Consider the following 24,006-nt stretch of genomic DNA (forward strand, 5'->3'; position numbering starts at 1 on the left):
CCAGTTTGAGGCAGCTGCGTGGATTTCTGGACTCCTGCCATGGGCAGGATAGGTGCTCAGCACCTTAGGGAGCCAGGGAGAAAAGGAAATTGAAGATTTGCCCATACATATATAAAATATGTCCTGGGCATGTTCTTTTCAGGGAGCAGTGGGACAAAGGTGTCTTTGTGGGTTGTGCGCTCTGTTTGTCTCCTTGAGCTTGTGTGTTTAACTCCCTAAGAATAAAATGGCTTTACTTGCATGAATAAAAATTAGATTTAAGTGACAAACCTCTTGTCAATAGGCATGAAGATTTTATGGTTCAATCTTTGGTTTTCCTGCTACCAATGATAATCTGCACCACCCTTCTCGATATGTCTGTCAGCAGAGTGCACACAGCAGCTCAGCTGGTCTGGAACTGAGTTTTATGTAGCTTGTTGGGATTAGAGAAAAAGAGGATGGTAATACTTGGAGCTGCATGGATTTCATCTGATCTGGTTGCATCTTCAGACATAAAATTTAAAAGCAGCCATACTGCTAAAATCAAAGAAAATTTACCACTTCTTGTTGTTGTTATTTTTGAGGAGTTTCAGGGAGTCTTTAATTAAGTGTTTGGGCTTGGTTTGTTTGTTTTTTGCTGTTCTGTGTAGACCAGGTTAATTTGTCTAAACTCTTTTTTCTGTTTATTTTTACAGTTGCTTCTCTTCTAAGTGTTAATTTGGGAGTTTGCATCTTGTTTGTTTTCCAGTTGTATGAACAACTTCATCTTGTTTTTTGTGTTATATTCAAGGGAAGTGGAAAAGATTAAAAATAATGTTTTGCCACTGAAAATAATACAAACTTTGAGCTCTGTGATGTCTGTGCTGTATCATCAGGTGGGTCTTTTGCACTAGGAGAAACAGCATTTGAAAAAACCAATATCCAGCAGGAATCCTTCCAGGGGTTAATACTTTGAGTTTTGTCATCCTTCATCCCCGCTTTCCCATGCAATATGTCAATGTGCAAATTTTGGCAAAAGCACAATAATGCACTCAAAATTCATGAGTTAAACTCCCCCCAAACACATACTTTTTAAGGAAATCCTACAGTGTTCTACAATGAGCGTTTTTGTGTACAGCAAATCCCTCCCACCACGTGGGTACTTTAGGAATTCTCTCTTTCTCCCCCCACTCCCATCAGACTCTGACACTTTAAACTTCTTAATTTTATTAATCTCATGGAGTCTGTCAACCTCTGGCAGTGGTGATAAGAACAGGACACTGGATGTTCTCATTCCAACAGGGACGCATTGGTCCCCTCTTCTGCAATGAGTGCCTTCAAAAACCCGTCTCTTATTGCTGGCACACTCTTGCTGATTTTGGCTTTCTCAGGCAACCTCCAGGTTAGGTACTAGTTATCTAGGATGTTTACATCACTTACAGTGACCATTTGGTGCATTTTTTTCCCCCAGGAAATAAGTTGTGACGTATCTGTAAGCATCTATTCTCTCCATTGCCATCCCACATCCCTCTGATCGTTGTGTTAACACCGCTCCTCGGGATGCGCCAGCATCACAGGCCTCCTAATTTGTTGCATTTGTATTTTTTTTTAAATAGTCTCTTTGTGGATATTAAATAGCAAGCAGATGTCTATCAGAATATGTGCTTTATAGGCACTCATTTGTTTGACAGAACTTTGAGGAGTGGATACGTGTTGCCTAGTAGCTTTTATTTTTGACTCATTCATTTTAACAAATCAGAAGTTGAAAAAAAGCTGACCCTAAAAGATTTAAATATAGAAGTCCACCAAAATTATAATTTAGATTACAAATCATTGTGTTAGCCAGTCATTCCCTGCCCCTTATTCATTTCGGACTTATACAGTTGGACAATCTCTCCTTAAACACACTTGTGTACATGTGCTGAGTGAACAGCAAGTGCACCACCGGTCCCTAAAATGGTCACCCTGAATTAAACCTGGCTATTTCACATCGGATGGCCTTTTGGCCACTAATTTCAGTAGCTGTAGACAAAGTCCTTCTAGTTTGGCTGAAATCCAATGTCTTGATTTTGCCCAGAGTGCTGCTGTTGTCTGAACCGAAACCTCTTTTGCTCGAGCATCTGAGTCTGGATGAAACTTTTTATATTTTAGTGGCCTTTAAACTAAATTTGCCAAATTACTTCCTCATATCAAAACTATTTTTTTTTAAATTTTGGCTGTTACTGGATGACACCACAGAAAATCTGCTTTAAAGCAGGGCAGAATCACAGAGGGGAGCTCTTATCAATATATTTCCCCAGCGAGAGACTTATGTGGTATTTCTGGAATCAATAGGAGATTTTTCATTGATTTCAAGAGGAATACCTTGCTTTAAAAGAGGAATCAGACAAATCCCCTCTTCTCTGTAAACTTGATATATGACACAGGATGTGCAGCTTTCTCTGGTGCTTCCCAAGTTCGTAATTTGTATTTCACCCTCATGCCACTTTGTGAATTTATTGGCAGCCAGAAGCACTCCATCAGGATTACAGAGTTTTGCCTACCTTTTGGTGGATATAACACTCTTTAAAAACAGTGTTTAGTTATTTTTAGTTAAGAGCCATGTGGGTGGGTTTGGTACCAGCCTGCCACCAGAGCAAAGTCAGATTTTTAAGAGACTAGAATCCATCAAAACTCTGCTAGCACTTCCATGGGTGGGGGGATATTCGGTTAAATAGATGTTTATCTGGGAAAGTCATCATCTGGCTAGCAGCATGCTGAATGTTTCTAAGCAGCTAACTTATGTATACTAAACAAATTTGGTTTGGCTGCAGCTAGAGCTGCCCTGTGGAAATTCTCAACATACATTTGTTTGATTGAGCTGTCATTTTCAGTTGATCTGCTGATGATCTGTGTCACTTTGTTTAAATGTCCTGGTGGTTTTTTTCTTTTTTAATACAGTGCAAAACCAGTCTGCTTTCTGTGATGGATTAAATTGAGGTGAAATTTGAGAGTTACTCCTGTTTTTGATTTCTGTGCCCTGAGACAGGTGGGCTGGAATGACAAAGAACTTCACACACAAACACATTAAAACTAAAATGGAGTGGATGCCCTTATGATTTAAAACATCCGTAGATGTGTCAACTACCAAATGCTCCTGTTCAAAGTAGTTGCTGGGATTTGCACTTTAAACAACAAATGGTTTTTATTTGCTCTGTCCCTCTCAGCTAAAATACCTGGACAAAATGCACGTTGAACCCTTTTTCTCCTGCAAAATTCCCTATGGGTACGTAAGTGTTGGGGTTTTGGCCTCAGTGAGACAACACAAGGTTAATCCTGAGATGAAGACCCTGGTGGGCAGCAGGGGATGGAAATGGGCTCTCCAGCACAGTGGAGTCTAGCAGGCCAGTCTGGGAACTGGGCAGCATCTCTGGTGGTCTCAGCCCTGGAGATGTCCTTTCTGCAGGCACTTTCTAAGAGACCAAAGCTCCTTTCAGACCACAGCACTTGGTTCAGGTCTTTTGGATTTCGGGAACTATTGCTCAAGCTTTGGGCTATCGGTTGTGCTCCCTCAGGCTTGGTTCAAGTGAGATTCTGGTGCTTCCACTGATTTTGGGGAGGAGTGGTGTTGGCTTCAAGAGGGAAAGCAGGATAATGAGATGCAAGGTGCGGCACTGCTCTGAGCAGAGTTCCTTGGAGAGGAATCCCATAGCCAGGCTCATCCTGGTGCTTGGCCCCTAACTTCCCCTCCTCCAGCTGACCTTTCCACAGTCCAGAGCCCTCATTACAATGCACCTTTTCTCCATACCAAACATGTGCTCTTTGTGCAAGGCTCACCACATTTCAGCCTTTGCTCTAGAGCTCTTGGAAGGGTCACTTTGCTCATCTCCAGCTTTTCCCATGTGGGCTGTGGGCCATACATGAACTGCAGCTCTCTGGAGAGGAACCAAGGGGTGACAAGCCCAGACAAATTGCTTGTTTTCCAAACACGTCACTGATTTGTTTTGTGACCATGGGTTAGTTCTGTTCACCTACGTGGCTGTGGTCAGCAAGATGGAGACATTAATTGCTTCTGAGAGCTCTTTCAACACCTTCTCATGACAATGGTTGGATTTTTTTCCTCTGACGTGCCTAGATTTGTGCATGGCTCTACCAAACTTGCTGAACTGAGGTTCACTGGAGTGTGGAGAAGGTCAGCTAAGTTGCCAGTTTGATGCTTGCTTTGAAAAGTGCTCTAGGAAGAGCTGCTTTTATTTGACTTGAGTTTCTAAAGAGCTTACCAGGGAAAACTTCAAAATGAAATTTGTTCCTTCCACTTCCTCACCCTGGAAGTGTCTTCTGTGAGCAGCAAATTGTATCACTGCAATTCTCTCTTTCCTGGTAGAGACATTGGTGCTACAATAAAGGGTATCTAACACAAGATCTCTTTCATGACCACTTATGACTCTGTGAAGAGTAATGGTGTAGCCTGAGAATTTCTGAGCATTTTTGGCTCTAATTTTGACAGCAGGAATTCAAGCCACTTTCTGAACAATTTCAGGAAAAGCCACATTATTTTCCTGACATAAACCCTCAGCTTCTCGAGCCATTTTTTCTCAAGGACTCCATCACTTCTATGATTTAGGATGTGTCTCTGTGTTTATATATAAATTATATTACATATACATGTTGTATATATACATCCTTGTCATTATAAACACTACTTAAATCCATGTCCGTAAACATAAATAGATATATAGTTAAGTACTCTTTATAACAGAGGATTAGTCCACAGTGACATAATAGGTAGAATTAAAGTATATAACAACCGCCTGTTAGTTTGAGTCTGAAGGGTCCTGTGAGATCCTTGGGGATGGAGAGCACTGCCTGGGCCAAGGTCTCTAATGGCATGGCATCCAATTACATGAAGGCTGAATTTACTCCATTAAGAACTATGTATTTATTTAAGCTGTCATATATCAGCCTGCACATGAAAACAATAGAGCTTGTGCAGATTGCCAGTTTGGAAACGGGGAAAAAAAAAAAGAAAAAGATTATTTTTCAAATTTTCTTCCAAGTTATTGGGATGAACCAGAAGCTTTCAGAGTGCTGATTTATTGCTCTCTGTTAGCCGCTCCCCAGGACCCCTCTGATTCTCCAAGATCAACAGCTTCAGAGAAAGCAATACAAGGTATACGGAACAAAGAGGGAAATAAATTACATTAGCAGTTAACTTTCTTTACAGTTAATATATATTAATAAATATCTACAAAACATTTGAGGCTTTGACCAGGAAGCCATGTAAAATAAACTGTAGTCCCACTCTTTTTTTTTTTTTTCCTTTTTTCTAAAGTCAAAATAGATCTAACTGATGTTAACTGTTTCACAGCAGGGGTCTCGTTCTGGTTTCACACTGGTGTCACTGTTGATTTTGGAGGGGGGATGTGATCAGAATAAGGACTGTCACTCCTCCCGCCTTCCAACAGGCTACTGGTGCTACGGGAACACTTGGCATTTCCATACTGTCCTGCTTTGCATCTTCAAAGCACTGGGGAGAGATGAGCTATTCACCATGGAGCTCATCTGAGGCAAATGAGATAATATGATCCATGGAAGAAATGGGAAACCCAAGAGGGAATCGGGGAATTTGTTACTGGATATGTTTGCAAAAGCAGCTGAGTGTGCAATGTCAGAGCTACCCGCTCCCAGTATAAGCAAAGACTCTGTGGTTTGATGGACCAGAGAGGTGAGAGCCCAGGAGGTCTTTCCTGTTAGTCCTGCGTGTGCTGAAATATCTTCTCGATCTTTTTCTAACTAGCTGGACTTGGAAAACTCTGGGCTTTGCTGGCCAAAAACTCCCCAGTGGTTTCTGTGTCTGTGATATCTGTCTGTGGAGCTTTGGCTTGCATGGAGCTCCCCAAACATGTGAGACATGGGCAGTCTCTAGGTCCTCGAGAGATGCAGTGGAAATTTTCCCTGTGAGTTCAGCAATGCAGATGGATGTTATCCATTTTTCTCATTTTCCTCCAGAGAAGAGGGAAAAGGGGTGAACAGAGTGAGGTGTTGCTCTGTGTCCAAGTGAAGGGAGTAGCAAAGGGCTTTTGGCTGAGGTTGAAAATAAATGTTAGAGAGAATAGGCAGCTCTCAGCATCGACTGTGGACCCACCAGCATGGGAGAGAGGCAGGAGTGGAAAGCTCTTAGTGTTGGAAACTTCCAAGCACTGAGCCATGGAGAACTCACCCTTTAGAGATGTGCTAAGTAAAAATACAGCCAGATGAACACCCTTGGAGGAGTTTCCAAATTACATGAGGAACAATTTTATAGGAAAGAGGTGACAGCATCCTGGATTTCTGCAAAGAGTTTTCTTTTTAAAACAAGTCTCTTGATTGCTCAGCAAAACTCAAAGCTCTAATATTAGGAGTCTGGGATTTTTTTTTTCTGTAACTTCTCTGAATGTTTTCCTTTTTCATGATTTTTTTGGTAATAACATGGGAAAGAAAATGAAACAGCTCTGAGAAAAGGAGGGGAAGGGAAAGAAGTAGGGGAAAAGAGGAGAGGAAATGAAGGATTTTCAGGGGAAAGCTAACTTCTGTTTTGCAAGCACCTTCCTGCAGCAGAGGATGCAGACAGGGCATGGGGAGGGAGCTGTGGGCACTGGCACTGAGGCAGTGCAGCATGTTAAGCTGAGCTGAAGCACATGAAGCCGGTGATGATGGAAGAGCTGGGCCCTCATTTTATCTCTGTATAGATGTCTTGGCTGCAAAAAGCCTGGTGTTTCCCCTTGTCCTCTTATACAAAGGCCAAGAAAAATAATTGCTACAGATCCTTGTAGCTCCTCATGCTCATGTATGCCACGCTTCCCAGAAAAATAAACTATCTCTAGAAAGGTAACAGAGAATTTAGCTGTACTTTTTGGGTGTAGTTTCCTTTTGCCTCCCTCCTTGTCTAAAGTCATCCTACCATGGAGTTTGGGGCTTACTGTAGGGCAACAAATTGTTATTTCTCAGTTGTACTTGGATGCCTGCAGTAAATTCTGTCAGTTCCATGGGCAAACCTTATCTGCATCACCACTGAAAGGATCATTTTGGTAAACTCGGACAAAAGTCCCACTGACATTAAGATAAATCCTGTTTGCTGGGACAGACCAACCTTCTGAAATGGGGCAGGAAACACAAACACATTTTGTCAGCCATGAATATTTTGTTGAGATTAAAAGTTAATTAGTGTTTATTTAGAGTATGTGGCTGGCACAGGTAGAACTTGGTTTGTTAGAAAAAATTGTGGCATTGCTCTGAGGAACGGGCAGTGTCTGGAACAAATTGGTGGTGGAGATAATGTAGATAAACCCAATTCAGAATGTCTTTTTTTTTAATCTGGAAAAAAATGAAACAAAGATTCTTGCACTCTGAAAATGTGTGGTGTTTTGAGTGACATAGCAATGAGAAGAAATTGTGAAAGTGTGCCAGCCAAGGCCCTGGGTTTCATGGAGACAAACGGGAAAAAATTTTCATTCAAATTTCACAGTAATCCCACCCAAAACAGCACTGTCATACAGGAATAAGTGTGTACACACATACAATGAAATTTTCCCAAAGGTTTTTTGTAAAAAATAGAAAATAGAGTGGATATAAACATGTACTGATGGCCCAGAATGCTGCAGAATACACCTGCACACCTGACATGAAGTATAGTTGCTCTTGAGATTCATGATTTTCCAATCAGCTAAGTATGTCCTGCCTGTTGCTGGGTGACCTTCTGCTGAAAATTCGCTTGCAGGAAAAATTGTGGCCTTGTATCTCCTCCGAAACAAATGCTGGAAGCCAGTCTTGCCAGACCTTGAGTTTTTGAAGTGGACAGTATTGTAGGATTAATTATCCGATACTTTTCCTGATTAGTGTATTTGTTATGAGTACTTCTGTTAGTGCTTCAAGGACTTAACTACAGTGTTTCACAGTGTCACTCGAGTATAATTAATAGTCTTTCACTGTAATTGCATAATTAAAAACCTGTCTGCCTGCTGGTGCGAAACTCTGCTCTACAGCAGCTTGGTTTTCCAAAAGCAGCTCCCCAAAAGTCCATCCCTCCCTGGAATACCTGGGCATAGCTCAGGACCAGATACACCCTTCTCTGATAATGCCTCAGCTCTTGCTCTTTTATCTCCAGAACTTTGGGAATGTCCTGTGTAAGGCCAGGAGTTGGACTTGCTGATCCTTGTGGGTCCCTTCCAACTCAGCATATTCTGAGCTGCCTTCTCCCTTTTGGTCCCTGTTCCCTGTTCTTCCCAGGTGGAGTGCAGGCTCTTTGGGGTTCAGGCATTGCAGGTCCCCTCCCCAGTGTCTTCCACAGGGCCTTTTTGCCCTGGTGGTGTGACTGTACATGAGAGAGGGGATGGGGTTGCTGAGCCATCACCGGTTCATTCTTTTTAAGCTATTGGTGCTTAGAGAATTGTTCAGCTTCTCAAAGCAGATGGATGGATGTTTGCAGGCTAGTGCTGAAGTGCCTGCTGGCAGGAAGGGGTTAAATTCCTTTTTATTCATAATGTGCTTTTGAAACAAAACTTCATGACCTGGCTTTTTTCCCCCCGTCCTTTTTTTTTTTTTTTTCTTCAAGTGATTACACTTTGCCGCATTATAAGGGAGCGAATGCATTTGTGTCTCGGGACCGTACTCTACCAGATACTGACATGTTCAACATCTCCTGTGGCTTAGCAAACACATCAGGGATGTGGACCTCCCTCTGTTTTCTCATTATGCCAAATAATGAAATGTGGAAATAATTCTAATCCTTTCTTCTGGTTGTGCTGTACCTCTGAAAATATGATAAACTCAATCCAATTAAAAGTCATTACCTCTACAAGGCTCAGTCTGTATCTATAACCTTTGTTTTATAATTCACTCTGTTATCTGTCTTCATTATAATTTGGTGGAATAGTCATCTTTTACTACTGCTTTTTGTTGGAAAGAGGCATGTGCTTTCCAGTGCTGCTTTGCGACACATCTCAGGTTAAAACAGTAAAGGTCCACTAATGAGTAAAAAGAAGTTCAGTCACACTGATTTATTACGTCGAGACAAAGTTTCATTTGTGTTGATTATAATACTATAGGTTTAAGTAATTGTTTTGGTTTAAAAACGTTCTTTTACAGCAATAGTTTTTCACTGTGGCAGGGACTGTTAAAGTGCATTACCTATTCTGTCTTACCCCAGCTGATACAGATTTAGTTAAATTTTGTTCCTAATCGGTATTTGCTGTGTACAAGTGGCTGATCTCACTAATTTATGTTTAACCTCCCTGTCCTTAGTTTCGTCCTGAGCTGGTTGGCTTTTTGTGCCATGTCAGTGTGAGAATATATGTCATGTTTACTATTATGGCAATCAAACAATGAACAAAAGCTGGTTCTCCTAATCCATTTTTCCTCCCTTAGCAGTGACCAGTACTCAGGGCTAAAAGTTTCAAGGCAGATTTTTTTTTTCCCTTGGGTCTACTCCATATAGAGAGTCATGAAGGACATTAATGAATATGTGTTAGCTGCTGTAGCTCCCCTCAGTTGAAATATCTTACCAAGATACAAATTTAAGCTATTAGTTAGAATTTCAGCATGCTTTAGGCTGCCTCCCAGCCAGTGTGGATCTCTCCAGACTCCTTGCTAGCTGCAGATCGGGCTCTCAGTATATCAAATCCTACAGCTGGCATTTCCCTCTTCTCTTACCCCCCACTCTGTGTAACCCAGAAAAGGTTTTGAAAGTCAAATATATATTTATTCCATTGAGGAAACTTTATCAACCAGCACCAAAGTTTATTGGCACTAGCTAGTGATATAATGGGTAGTTTAAACCCTGCTAACTGCAAATAATTTTTCAGCGGTGTTTATGATTGCAGTAGGCTCTAACAGACCAGAAGTACAGATAACATAAATATTTCTACCAGAGATGATTGTACTGGAACTATAAATAAAATTAGACTTAACTTGTAAATAAATTCAGTGCGTGCCAGCCAACATTTATAAACCTTTGTTGCTGTGTGTAGTGCAGTAATTTATATGGAAAAGTGCACAGGAACACAAGCAGCCAAATCTTACTTTTCACTTATGCAGGTGCAACATTCCCTGCACATCAAGGAGGGCAGCTCCTGTGCAAATGAAAGTAGAATTTGACCCACAGTCTCTCAGTACTGGACCCTAATTAAAAGCCAGCGTCTGGTCCCCATCAGATGCTTTTGATTGTGTTACTCAATTGGACATGAATGACACTAGACAGAGCACCAAATGCTACTAGTTATTGTAGGGGCTGATGGTGAGAATTGCCAGAGACCACAGGCAGGTCCCTATACAGTTACTATATTATAACTTTACTGGTCTAGTACCAACACTTGGCAATGCTGAAATTATCCTCTCTTAAAGACGTGATGCTCTAGACTATGTTTAGCTTCTTTTCTCACTTGCCTGTGGACGGATTTCTCCCGAGCGCTTGGTGCTCATCAGGAGCTCCCTTCTGCTTCCAGTATGAGCCTCTTATTTCAGGGTTGTTTTCTGCAGACACTATGATTTGAGAAGCAAAACTGCTTCCCATGCAGGAAAGGTTTTAAATGTGAATTGTCTGCACTGGTCTTACTGATGTGCACCTCGCTATGAGGCACAGCCTGAAGCCACCCAAACTCCTCGGCATGGGGTGCTCCAGAGGTGACCCTGGCTGAGCTCCCTTTGCATTTCACGTAGATCCTGCTGCCCACAGTGCAGCACCATGAGTAGTTGGTGATTTATGTACTTCAGCCCCAAAGCCGTGCTTAGGCTGCCTTGAGCCGCCTTTTTCTCCAGCCTTTGTCTGTGCAGCTTTTCCTACAACTCCCTCTTCTGCCAGCAAGCAGAAGGGTTTGCTCGCTGTGGCTCAAGGCTGAGGTGTGGGATCTTTGCTGGGAGAATGCCCTCTGAGATCAGCAGTGTCACAAGCATGAAGGGAAAGCTGAAATCTGGGCACCACATTTCCCTCTCATTTTGTTATATTAGTGTCAATCCGAAGAAATTTGAGTAATTTTGGTTAACTCTAGGACAGACACTGATCTCTTTTATTCTTTGGTGGAAGTCTAAAGTAATTACTTTAGATTTAACAGTTGTGTAAGAGAAATCAGAGTCCGGCCTTTGGGGCCACCACGCGGGTGCTTTGGTCCCCCTTGCTCTCACTGCATGAGCGTGGTTTTTGGGATTGGACCTTTTGAGTGAGTTTTGGACAGCTTTGGTTTTCTCATGCTTGTGTTAAGGTCAAGTAATACAAATATGCAAAATCCCCATGTGTTTGAAGGCTAATGGTTGTGAGAGTATTCTTACTTGGTAATTGAAGTAATGATTCAGAACAGATTCAAGTGCTGTGTTTATCTCTAAATGTGCTTGTAATCTCTTTTGTTGTACAATGGGACTTGCTATTTGTAAAACAGTGTTTCCCTCCCGTGTTTTATGATTTTCACCTAACTGGGAATTACTAGCACTAGTCTGGTTAGAATCTAATCTCACTTGATTAAGTCTGTCTGATGCTTTTCACAATGGGGTCCTGCCCGGGGGTACCAGGCTGTGTTACAATACAAATAATAATAAATAACTGCCAATAGGTCCAGCTCCACAGAACAGTTCTGTGAAAAGGGAGTGGCACAAACCAGTTTCAGGTACGTTGACTGATAAAGTGTTCAAGTGGAGTAATGTAGCCCTTGGCTGGAGTCCTTCCAGTGCCTGGAGATAGTAACCCAATCTCTGAATGTTTCTAAAGCTGAGGATCCTTCTTTACGTCTCCTCTGGCCCCCTCTGAGTTATGCCTACCTTGTGTGGACAGTCAGATGGCTCCCATTTTGTTCAACACTGGCTAAGAGATCCTTTTGAAGCTAATGGGTTTTCTTCTCTTAATTTGCTGCTTTTCTTGACCTCCTGTGTTCTAGACTGATGTGGATGTATTTTGTAATCAATCAGTCTCTGCCTGTAACAGGTTTTTTTTTGTTTAGTAGTTGTTCAAACAGAAATTCAGATAAAGGTGTCCATTTGTATGCGACAGGAAATGCCTGTCTCCTTTTCAGATATCCCTGTAAATACTCCAGGCTGATTTCCTCTACAATGAAAGGTAATACTAGGTCAAACAAATATAAATGCTCACTGGTCTCTTTCAAAGATCTGATTTAGAAGTTTGTGGTACGTTCATGTCCACCCTCGCCTCCTGCAGGAGAAGGGATTAATTCACCCGATCCTACCATGTTCCCAAAAGCCTTCATTAAAAAATTGCCTGCATCCTTGCTGAAGGTTTGTACAACGCATGGTCTATAGAGCTAGTGGAGCTCAAAGCTCCTGGCATGAGATGGAATTCTCCTATCAGGCAGAGTTACATCCTCAGGGTGTCTAATCTTTGGGACCAGAGGTCATCTCACCCTTGAGAAGCTGCAGGCATGAAACTGTGTGGCTCTTCTCACTGCAAAGCACCACTTCGACATTTATCTCAGCTCTTGATTTATCCCGCTCAGAAGGTGGTGGCATTCTGAATTAGGCTCTCTAGATGCCTTTGTTTTCAGCCTGCCTCTTTCCTCCGGAGTAATCCTGTTTATGATTAAATCAGTGGTGGCCACGTGCACAAATCCAAGTGCAGAGAGCTGCATTTATGTGCTAGAGTGTTTATCAGTCAATAGTCGCTTTGGGAATGTATCTCCTTAGGCACAAACAGCCTGGGGAAAGGAAGAACAGGAATTCTCTATGGATATGTTTGTTTGTTACAACTGGCTTTGGCTGTGGAGATCTGGGTGCAGATGGGATCCCAGGAAGACTTTGTGTGAAGTTTGAGTTTAAGGCTGCCCTGAAACACAGATAAGTGCAACAGCCAGCATGTCTGCTTACCGTGAGGTGCCATGGTGTGTCATTTCTGCTGCAGCCAGGTACAGCCCCACTGAGCATGAGGCCCATTGTGCCTCTGACAGCAGCATGAGTTGTGCTCAATCTCTGCCTTGGTCGTTAGTGCCTCTTACCTAATTGCTCTTGGAGAGGAAAACTGGGCTGAACTAAGAAACATTCTAATGGAAGGAAGTCCTCTCCTCCTCCCAAGCATGTACAGAAGGCCTCTGGTCTTGGAATGACCCCAGGCCCCCGAGCTACAACAGGAGCTTTGGCACGTTGCTCTCCTGTCCTCATCAGGCACATCCCTAGCACACGGCCACGTGGACTCTTTCCTGCTGGTGGGCAAGGTTGTGACAAAAGTGCAAACACAGGTGTCCACCCTGGTCTTTTAGTAGCAATTAACCTTTACTCTTGAGTTTCCTTTGAAGCTTGCTCATGTTTTTATTGTAGAATAGTGGTGAAGAATTTTATGGAGACTAATATCCAGCTTCCACATAACCTAATCTCATCTGTTTCGTTATCAGGGGCCTCATTTTTTATTTCATCCCATTTCTGGTGGGGATAATTAGTGGAATTTAAAGACGCTATCTTGAATTTCAAAACTGGAGTGCTATCTGTGTGAATGATTTGCAGTTCACTGTGAAATGATGCTTATCAGCACAGTCCCTGTGTCTAATTCTAATCTTGCAAGGGTTTTCTATCAGTCAATATCCTACAGTTTTGCTGGAATTCCCTCTGATCCCTGTGGGTGCAAATTTTAAGAAGAATAGTCATACACCCTTTGAAAATTAGGACCAGAACCTTGGTTCATCTACATTGGTTTTAATAGAGCTGCTTCTATCATTAATTTCACTAATATGTCTTAATGGTCTTCCCATCTCTTGGTCAGTCATAATTCGACTCTGTGTCTATTTTGAGGTTTAAAAATATATTTTTTGCTGGAATACATTGCCATTTTAGGCAAAGGACTATTTCAGTAGTCCATTTTACCCACACGTAGGGCTTTGGGGCATAGAGGCGTATTATATTTTCCAGAGCTTTCAAGCTGAAAGCCTGTGTTTAACGATGACATCGGGTGTGGCTGCTGGAAATCAAAGGAGGCACAATAGACCCAGCAAACGGACTTGTCTCCCTGCCAGGCTTCCAGAGGCCAATTTATCAGCTGCAGGTTTGACCCTATATGGCTAAAAACGAGCGTAGCCAGAATGACTGAGATAAGTATAACTGAGGCCTTTGAGTCTGTGAGAGAGAAATTAAACTGGACTGTCCCTGGGGAAGATGAAACATCTGTAAAGCTGTGCTTGCTAAATGTTTAAGGCTCAGCTTGTGCTGGCTTGTGGGCAGGCACTGCTGGCAAGTGGAGCTGAGGAAGGTGACCCTTTGGGACAGGCACAGAGCAGGTCATCGCTTGCCGTGATTTAAATTATTTGGCTGAGATACCTTGTTATTTTGTGAAGGAGAGTTGACTATGGGGCACAGCCTTGGTTTTATGGGATACTGCTTGGCAGGACAGGGACAACAGCAATGACTGTGTGAGATGGGCTTTTTAAGGAGTTTGAGTGTCAGGCACCCAGCTGTCATGGAAAATCAGTGGGATTTAGATGCCTGAAGTTTTTAGCCCTGGCGCCCCCCTTCCAGTGAGCCATGTGCTTATCATCATCCAGATCACTTTCCTTGTGCGATTTCTCTTCCTGTACCCCATGTGTATACATGGGTTAGGGTTTTTTTTTTAAACCCCCGTTTCAAAAACAGCTGAAGTCTTTTAGGCAGGACTGCAATCTAAACAGTTGGGGGAAGGCATCTGAAAGGGAGCATGCCTGCCCCATGATGCACGCAGCATTGCTGCTGGCCTGTGAAGTCAGGGAGAACATTCAAGTCTTGGGGGATGCTCAGGAGGTGTGGATGGACCTCTGTCACCTGTCCCACCATGCTGGAGCAGGACTGTGTTTGGGGGCAGCAGCAGTGCCATGGTTGCTGAAGCAGTTGTCTCAGTGCAGGGCAAAGCGGGTGGTGGCATTCAGGTGGAGCTGTGTCTCTATCCTTTCCATGCCCTCTTTCCTGTCCTTTGGAGCCCAAGATAAGGGGTGCTGTGGGCAGGAAGGTATGGCATGGGCTCATAAGTGGTAGGCACGGAGCAAGCTCTTTGCACCAGCACTTTCATGAGCCCTTGAGCATCATTGCCAAAGTCAGCTATGATAGGTAGGTGTTCTGAACCATAAGCAGTGGAAAATCCCTCTCTGTGTCCTTCTCAGTGAAATGGTGGGGTCAGTCAAGATTTTCTACTTCTCAGAAAGCCAGATATTAGGAAAGTGACAAACTAATCAATATGGGGTTCAGTTGTTAAAGTGCAGGCAGATTCTGCCAAACTGGAGGCTGAGGGGACGGGTAGTTGAACTTTCTTGTGACATGTATGAGGTCATAGCCAGTGCCACATAAAAGAAAGAAAAACAGTTCATGGCTGTGAATAAATTGCTCACAGATGAAGAATCCAGTTTGCCAGTCCTGTGATGGGAGCAATCTATTCCAATGATTTGTTATGTCCCAGTGTTTGTCTTAGGCAGTACCAGAAGCATGAAAGTACAGATATAAAACCGTGAGATAATATGTAACAAAGATGTGAGAGACAATGGGCTATGACCAGTTTCCAGTGGAAAAGGCATACGGTGCTAATCTACCATGGATAGTTTCTTAAATGAGCAAGAAATTGAAAGAATATTTTAAAGTTTCCTGTTTCTTCACTGAAACAGAGTCATTCTGAAAGCCAAGCCCAGTGTAACACTTTCATTTCTGGGTCAACCATATTATGCAAATATCTTCAAGTTCAGGTTTTAAATACCTGATCTCTCAATTTCAGTCCTTGGAGTGCAGTATTCTCACCTCTTATTTATGTTTGAATTAAGTGGAATGAGTTCTGGTGTGTATAAAAACCCAATAACATTAATAAGTTTAATGGATATAAATTGTAAAGGTGATTTTTTTTGTTAGTTTTGCTGTTTTGCTCCTTTTGCATGTATTGTTGGGTTGAGCACGGTATTGCTGGTGCAGCTAAAGCCCTTGCTGAAGTAACTCAGCATTACTGACTAAAAAGAATTTATAATTAGTCTTACATTTTAGGCTGTCAAAAATAGTGAGTTTTTCCTTTTTTGTCTTTTTTTTTTTTTGTTTGTTGGCTAAGCCCCAGAGACGAAGGATTTTTTTTTTTTTAATGTGTTTTGGATCTGCCCCAGGATTTTTTGCAACTGTAAGAGGAGAAGGTTCATGTTCTCCATAAGGTGCTGTTTGGATCCTGAACTTATTTCAGACCATTGCATTTCTTGGAGGTCAATGGTAAGACACTGATTTACATCAACTGAAGCTCTTGCCAAGAGTTGTGTGGTAGGCTGGATCCTTTCTCCAAAGACTAATTGGAGGCCATCAAAACTAATTTTGACTACTTTAGGTTCAATCTGTCTCTCTGAAAGAGCAGTGAAGCTTTCCTGCTTTTCACTTCTCTTAGATTTCAGTTGTAACATATAATGCTGGCTTTCAATTGTAATTTCAAAGCATGTGCGAGGCACAGCGCTGTATCCAGACCCGACTGGACAATGGGGCGTGCCTGCCTTTACATCTGTCTGCAATTCCCTCGCCTGTGCTCAGTGATGCAAACCACTTTTGATGTCAGGAATATTGAGAAACACTGTGTTACCCCCAGGCCTACACTAGAGAAAAGGCTCAGCTCTGTCCACACTGAGGCTCTGCAGCAGGATTAGTGATTGATGAGGTCTCCCAAAGTGTCCCTTCTATTCCATGTGCAGGCTGAAAGGGTTTCATGTGCAGACTCTGTCAGAGTGTTTCAAATCCTACTGTTTGGCTTTCTTTTCCAGGTGATGAGTGTTTGTACGAGAGCTTTCCAGAACTTCCCTTGCGGGAAGCGCCAGAAACTGATGGAGAGACTGCAAATGTCCAGTGTCCAACATCCATCAGCATCCAAGAGCCGTCATCTCCGGCAACCTCCAGCGAAGCTTTCACACCCAAGGAGAGCTCTCCTTACAAGGCTCCAATATACATTCCTGATGACATTCCCATTCCTTCAGAGTTTGAGCTCCGAGAATCCAACATTCCTGGAGCAGGATTAGGGATATGGACCAAAAGGAAGATTGAAGCAGGGGAAAAATTTGGCCCTTTTGTAGGAGAGCAGCGGCCACACCTGAAAGATCCCAGTTATGGTTGGGAGGTAAGATGCTGTACGTTCTTTCGGTCTGTTGAGTTCTTGTGTATCTGTAAACACAGAAATATTTGCAGAATTTGAGTCTTATCCTGTGGCAGCCAAAGCATATTTATGTGCACAAACTGCTTTGGGGCCTTTTGGGGTTTTCTGGATGGAGATGAGTGTAAATTGAAAAAGAAAAAAAGTCAAATTAATATTGCTCTTCGTGCATGAAATCTGTCTGGGTGGATATTGGCAGGTGATGCTTCTTTTGAGGAAAGTGAGGAAAAGTTGTGTTGTTGGAACATTTCTATACCATTTTTAATCAGGTCTTGGATGGTCCTGCATTATGTCTCTGGTTGAGGGATTTGCAAAATCGCTGCATAATAGGTTTGAAATTAAACTGGATGCTGCTTTCAGAGTTGTGAATTGCCATGTTCTGTCAACAAATACCAAAATAGCCTTAAATCCGGTGTTGTGTGGCTAAAATTGCTATTGAACAACCTTGTGCTACTAGGGGCTTCAAAAGCTGGGGGGTTGATCCTGCTTCCATTTAACTTAATGGGAATTTTGCCATTCTTTTGGTGAAGCAGGTTTGGATGTTGGTGTCATACCCAGCACACACAGTGGTGTGGTTCATATTACTTCTGCAGATGCTTTGGGAAATGCTGCTTTTCATGAAGGAGCTCATGGACTCCCTTTGGCAAGTAGAGGTGTTGGATCTTGCTGTCTCTGCCTTCAGGAGCAACATTTTCCTCACTGTGTTATCACTGTGGATCTGTCTGAGCTCCTGGTCCATGGTCAGGTCAGGGATTCAAACATCAAGTGGTGTTGCTGTTGTGTTATGATGTAACAAATGTTCCTGTGTGGTTTTATTCATTGTTTTAACAATGTGCTGTAGGAACAGAGCACAATCTTGGCTTTCCATCTGTACGTTTCCTTTGGCTTCTGATAAGGGGAGCTGTGCAGGGTTTGCATGGCTCTCCAGGGGCATGGCTGACCTCTGGAGAGATGGGAGTTCATTTTCCCAGGAAAAATGGAGTTTCACTGTGGAGCAGAGCCTTGCAGATATGGTGGAAAATGGAAACTTGATTTGCTCTTAACTATCCATAAACACTAGGGCAGTTCACTCCGAACTTTCCATCCAGCTGTTTAAACTCTTGTGAGACCTGTGACAATGTGACAGAATAGTGTCAGGAGAAGTCATAGACTTGGCAGCACTCTCCTGAGTTAGCAGACTGTGATGCAATATAATTGCTGGTGAGAAATCTTTATTATTTGAAAAAGGCACCAGGAAACCATAAAATCTGACCTTTAACCACACCACAATTAAGCTCAAATATTGATAGCAGAAATTAAAGCAAAACTGTTGATACATGGCTGTACTTGCAGGTTTAACATATTCTAAAATTTTAGGGTATTTTAGACTGGACACTCAAGTGGAGTAGGGAAGGATAACCTAACTAAGACTGAGGGAAACCCATCTAGATTTTCACACCCTTAGATGCTGGCAATATGCTATGATATTAGAGACTGGTTTTCCTGCTTGAAATATTTAAGATTTTGGGGTCTGTGATATCCAGACAAGAAATGAATATCTTGATAGTGCTGGAAGCCCAGCTGGCAGCCTGAATCCCTTTCAAGCTGCAGGACTTGTACCATTTGAATAGAGTTATTTATTTGGGACAGCTGGGGCAAGCTATTGAAAAGTATTGGAGCAAAATCACACAAAATCAACAGTCAAGTCCTGCTGCAATTTGGTCACTCACCCAGAAGTATTCTGTGATGCTCAGAGGAACTTGAAACTGAATACTTTTCCAAGTGAATTAAATACATTTACTGTTGTTGAAGGGAGACAAAGAAATGCTGGTTACCAGAGTTTGCACAGTGAGTAAAATGGCACATAGTGATGGTTAGGGCTAGAGGAGGGATGTGGAGGAACCTGGTAGTGCTGGAGATGACTTTACTGATGCACCTTCCACCCCAGATGCTCATCATCACACTCCTCAGGAATCCACCACTTCCTTGGCTCATGTTTTGGATATTAAAGGGGGAAAGAAGCTGATACTGGTATGTGGGCTCAGGCAGCGCTAAAGGCAGCGTGGGATGGTGAGCGAAAGTATAATTTATTGAGGTTTAAGTATGGTCTTGGGAATCTAAGTGATTATGGTACTGCTGTTTTCTGCTTAAATGGGCACTTTTGGGCAACAAGGTGTATGTCCAGCCAGGTGCCAACAAATGGGAATTCATTCTGCTGTTGCTAATAATCCAGGTGAAATTTCATTTAAATCTTAAATGGAGGAAGGATAAAACCAAAGATTCTGTGTGGTGCTGGGTGCAGGTTTTAGGTGACCTTGTAGTATGAGAGATTTTAAAATCTTTCCATAATGATACTTGTTTGATGAGCGAATTGTGTTGATGTGGAATGTGGCACAGTACTCTCTTATGTTTGATTACCTGTAATTCCTAGAATAATTCATGGTACTATGGAGGTCAGCTGTGTCTGGTGGCTTCAGAAGGAGGGATGTCCCAACCTGTTCATGCTGCTCCTGGTCCCACAGGCCAAAGAAAGTGTTTTGCTGTGTCCAGGCTCACTCATTTCTTCACCTCTTGTGTGTAGTTCTCCAAGAAATACATAGTGGGGTTGCACCATTGCTACTATTTGTGTACTTACCTCTTGAGTAGATTCCCCTGTGGCGGCAGAGAGAATGATCAAGTTATTGGAAAAATAAATATTTTCATTTTATCTGAGTTTAAGGTAGAACGCTGAATGTCCAATAGTGTTTGGCTTTCAAAGATGATGGAGGATTTTTTTGAGGAAAACATAAACACTGAAATAGTTTTGGTAGGAAAGATGAACAACTTCCTCAGCCTTTTTCTGATACTGCATATATTATCCATTCTGTCACAAAACATTTGCTCCTCTTTTCCAATTGTTTAGGATTGCTAGGCAGTCTACAGTCTTACACTAGAAAATTTTAACCCCAAACCCTACATTCACATTGGAAAGAAGAGTTTACAGTTTACACACAAATTTGGACTGTAACTACATTTTTGGAAAGAACATTTTTATTCCCTTGCAAAGGGTTATCATAGTTTTGGGTATTTAGAGCTGTGGGACACTTCTGACTTCCAGTTTTTGTGGCATCCATCTGAGTTGATACTGGGATTAGCCTGTGGCAATTGGGAGAGAAGTGGAAGCTGGAGGAACTGCTGCTGTTAAATTCTGCAGCCAGGCAGTAGACGATAAAGAAAAATTTTCTGCAGGAGACTGAGGAATTTCATGGAGCCTGTTCCAAAGTTCCCCTATAGCAAGACTCCCTATGGGATCAATACAGAGTTCTGTCAGAGCAAGTCCAGGAAAACAATGTCTATTGTGTCCATTTATACAGTTCAACCATAAAACACACTCTGGGACAAAGAGAATTTGTTGTGATATCGTCGTGCTCGGGTCATGATTAGAGTGCTGTAGATCAGTTTAAATGAAAAGCCATAAATTTGAATTTTATCTCATTTTGTGGGGCTGGAGCTGAGCATTATCTAATCAGGTATTGGTTAGCTAAAGTACAAATCGAACAGGGGGTCACCGGACAAGGGGAAAGGTCGAGCTTTTTTGCAGTTTGTCACTGAGGTTTTAGTATTTGCCGGCAGCCCGAATATCCGAGGGGGTCGGGAGGCTGCTGCTCGGTGCTTGTTGGAAAAGGGAAAATTGACTGCTGCTTAATCAACAAAGAAAACAAGCTTTTAAGGGATGGCAGTAATTTTTTTCAAACAAAAGCAAGGGAACACAAATTTAGTGATTTCATCATGGTTCATGCCCTGCTATGAAAAACAACTGGGAGAGTATTTCAAAGCAAGCCTTTGAGTGGGTCGCCAAAGCACACGCACCTACCTTCGACCAGGGGACGGCCAATATCCAAATTCAGGTCTCTTGCTGCTCTAGCAAACTCAAAGTCTCATTCATAAGAACAAATTCTTCACAGCTCTTTTGATCCTAAACTTTTATTTCTTTACTAGGAGGGCAAAACCAGGAGCAATAAACTCCAATAAATCAAACCTGTCACAGAAGTAAAAAAATAGTTTAGAGCTTTATAAAGCAGCATATAATCTGTTTATAGAGCAGAGTATATTTTCCTGTCATGCCAGTGAGGCTGAAAAACAACTCATATTTGGTAGAGTATGCTTGAGCTGATGCTATTACTTCTAAATGGAAATTAGGAGGCCATTTGGCTCTTTATTTATGTCTCCTCTAACATTTTTCATGTGAGTCCTTGGAGAAAACTGCAAAGCTTCCTAAAAATTGTTCTGGAGTGCAAGTTTCCCACTAGTTTGTAGGGACTGAATTAGCTGCAGTTTGAAGCTTTAATTCTGCACTCTTTTCCTGTCTTTTGGCACTTTTAAAAATTAAATTTATTTGAGATTCTGGGATCTAGGTGTACCATATATTGCTATGAAAATTAAATAATACCTTTAAAAAAAAAGTATAGACTTTTAGAGATGAAATCTAATATATATGCTCCCAAATCCGGGTTGTAGCACCTAAATCAATAGCTTGGTTTTCTTAGCATCCAAAAACTTCTACTGCAATCAGTGGGAGTTACTGACCAATTCCTATGTACAGATGTTAGCCCCTGCTTTTGGGTCCTCCGTTGGAAAAATCTATGCCAGAATGTTGAAAGCAGAATTTTTTGATTGTTGTTTGTTCTGTTTTTAATACAAACAGAACAAAAAGTCTTGTTTTCTAAATAACTTCATGTGGAATTCACACATCTTCAAACTTGAGTTAAGCTACTCTTAAAAAACAGTGACAGTGTTGAGGGAAATAGCTCCCTCGTAGTCAGGAAAATCACTCTGGGAGACAGCAGCAGATAATGGGTTTTTTTGAGAAAGGAAAAATAGAAGGAACAAAGACTTCATCGCTTGTGAATATTATTCTTTGGGATATGGAGTGTGTCCTAGTGTTAAATAAAAAACCTCTTGATTTTCTGCTGTTGTCTGACACTTTCACACTGCCACTGGTCTGTGACTTTTACAGACTAAATCTTGGCTTTTTCTTGAATTGTTTTCAACAGCATTAACGTGCAAAACAGCACCACGCTCAGCCAGGTGGTTAGAAAGCAGGGAAGTATAATACAGATTCCTTGCCTATATTTTCTCCTTGCATATGGATTTCAGCAGTATAGAGACTCCAGGGATTTTTGCAAAATTATTATTGAAGCAAAAGCAGAAACAAGGATGTGGGTTATTCTGTTATTTGGAATTAAAAAGGAATGATTTGTTTTATAGTGGGAGGTGGGACTGCTTTTTGATCAATACAAGACCAACCTAGTCTTGCAGAGAGCGTGCTCTCCCCCAGATCAACCGATCATCCACTGCTGGCAGCTGCAGGTGGGGGTGACATCCTTACCTTGTCTTCAGCACATAGGTGATGTTTTATCCCATTTGGAGCTCAGCTTTGCAAGGCATAGAGCACTCTGGCTGAGATCCAATAAAGCACTTAGGCACAAGCTTATCATCAACAGGATTACCCAGGTGTTTGAGTTAAGCACGTGCTTAGCTGCCGTGTTAAGCTCTCTGTAAGGGACACGGTGTTCGGTGCACACGGGATGCAGTTCATGCCGAATGTCTTGCCTGGGGTGAGTGTGCATGAGGGTGCTTGAGATGGCCCCTCCAGAGCTGTGTACGAAAAGGACATTGCTGCAAGGGTTACCAGTCTGAATTCTTCTGTTGTTTGCATCTGGGTCTTGTGGTGAGACTGTGCCCGAGTCAGACACTGCTGCAGCAACAGGAGACCTGTGGCAATGCAGGCAGATGCTGCTTCATGAGCAGAGCATTGCCTTCAGAGTGGATGTCAGCACCATACCCCAGCCAGCTCCCTGGGCTTATCACCAGCTTTCTGCCTGCCTGGAGAACACAGGGTTTATAATTGCAAATGAGCAAATATTAGGTCCTTGAATAGCAAGATATGAGCAGGTGGACTTGTCATTCCGTTTGAATTAAATGTATTGACAGAAAAGGGGATCTGTTGGTCCTTTGGGTTGTTTCTTGTGGATGGAAGAGGGTGAAGACAAGAGGGATCATTCAGTGTTGGTCTGTGTTGTCTTTCTTTACTATTCCCTACTTCCACTCTTCAATTCCTCTAATTCTTTGATTGATATGATTAAGCAGTCTTGCATGGGGTTGGTGGGATGTGATGCTTTGTTCTTTTGGATAAAGACCACAACCTTCTCTTGGTCAGGCAAAGCTGCTGCATGCTTGGAGGGGAGCACAAGATCTGCAGAGCTCTCTCCTGGGCCGGCCAGGGAAGCTGCTCTCAGAAAACCTTCAGATCAATATCACACAAGGGAGCTGAGGGGCTGCAGTGGGTGCTGGAAGGGAGGTGCCACTCACCCCTGTCCTGAGCCAGCTCTGGCACTGTGGCTGTGCTCATGGGACTGGTGAGTCTCTGAGCCAACCCAAGATCAACGTGGCAACAGCATCAGGAAGAGGTTTTTAGCCAGTGCAGGAGGCTGAGCAGCTGTTGTCATGGCACAGCTGTAAAATCTCACAAAAGCTTTTGTCTCAATGAAACCTGGAACGGTTTGTGTAGAATGGACTATTTCTCCACCCACAGTGGATGCTCCACCATGTCCTTGACCTTGAGGGCAGGAAATTGCACATTCCATGGCATGGTCTAAAGCCACAGAAACCTCTCTGTAGGTCTGTGTGTGTATTGCCCACAAAGCCACTGAGGTTTTAATTTAATCAGGAGGAGCATTAACTCCTGAGGGAAGCAGAGTGAAACCATAAGGGTCAAGTGGACTCAGAAGTAGGAAGGGGAGAAGGAAGTTTTGTTACCTTCTTTGGAGCAGAACCAAGAGGATGTTTCAGGAATTTGTAGTTCTCTTCAGAACAAAGAGATTTTTATTTATTTAAACACCACCAAGGTAAGTTTTGAGTTCAGTAACATTCTGTCCAAGCAGGTAAGAGCATTAAATTAATAGAGACAAAAGCTGCCGCTGGACTAGATTTGAGATTATCAAATTACAAAGAAAAATAAATGAGATATG

General features: G+C 42.4%; 1 protein-coding gene across 7 annotated transcripts in view; it reads left to right on the forward strand.

Moving 5' to 3' along the window:
• MECOM (MDS1 and EVI1 complex locus) overlaps positions 1 to 24,006 on the forward strand; it is a 327,506-nt gene that overhangs the window by 129,078 nt on the left and 174,422 nt on the right. For all 7 annotated transcript variants that reach the window (XM_032119852.1, XM_032119854.1, XM_032119857.1 and 4 more), the window contains exon 2: positions 16,635 to 16,984. In XM_032119852.1, the coding sequence (XP_031975743.1) occupies positions 16,635 to 16,984 (350 nt within the window). The remainder of the gene's footprint in view (positions 1 to 16,634; positions 16,985 to 24,006) is intronic.

This window comes from Corvus moneduloides, chromosome 10 (assembly GCF_009650955.1).
Source record: "Corvus moneduloides isolate bCorMon1 chromosome 10, bCorMon1.pri, whole genome shotgun sequence".
NCBI lineage: Eukaryota > Metazoa > Chordata > Aves > Passeriformes > Corvidae > Corvus > Corvus moneduloides.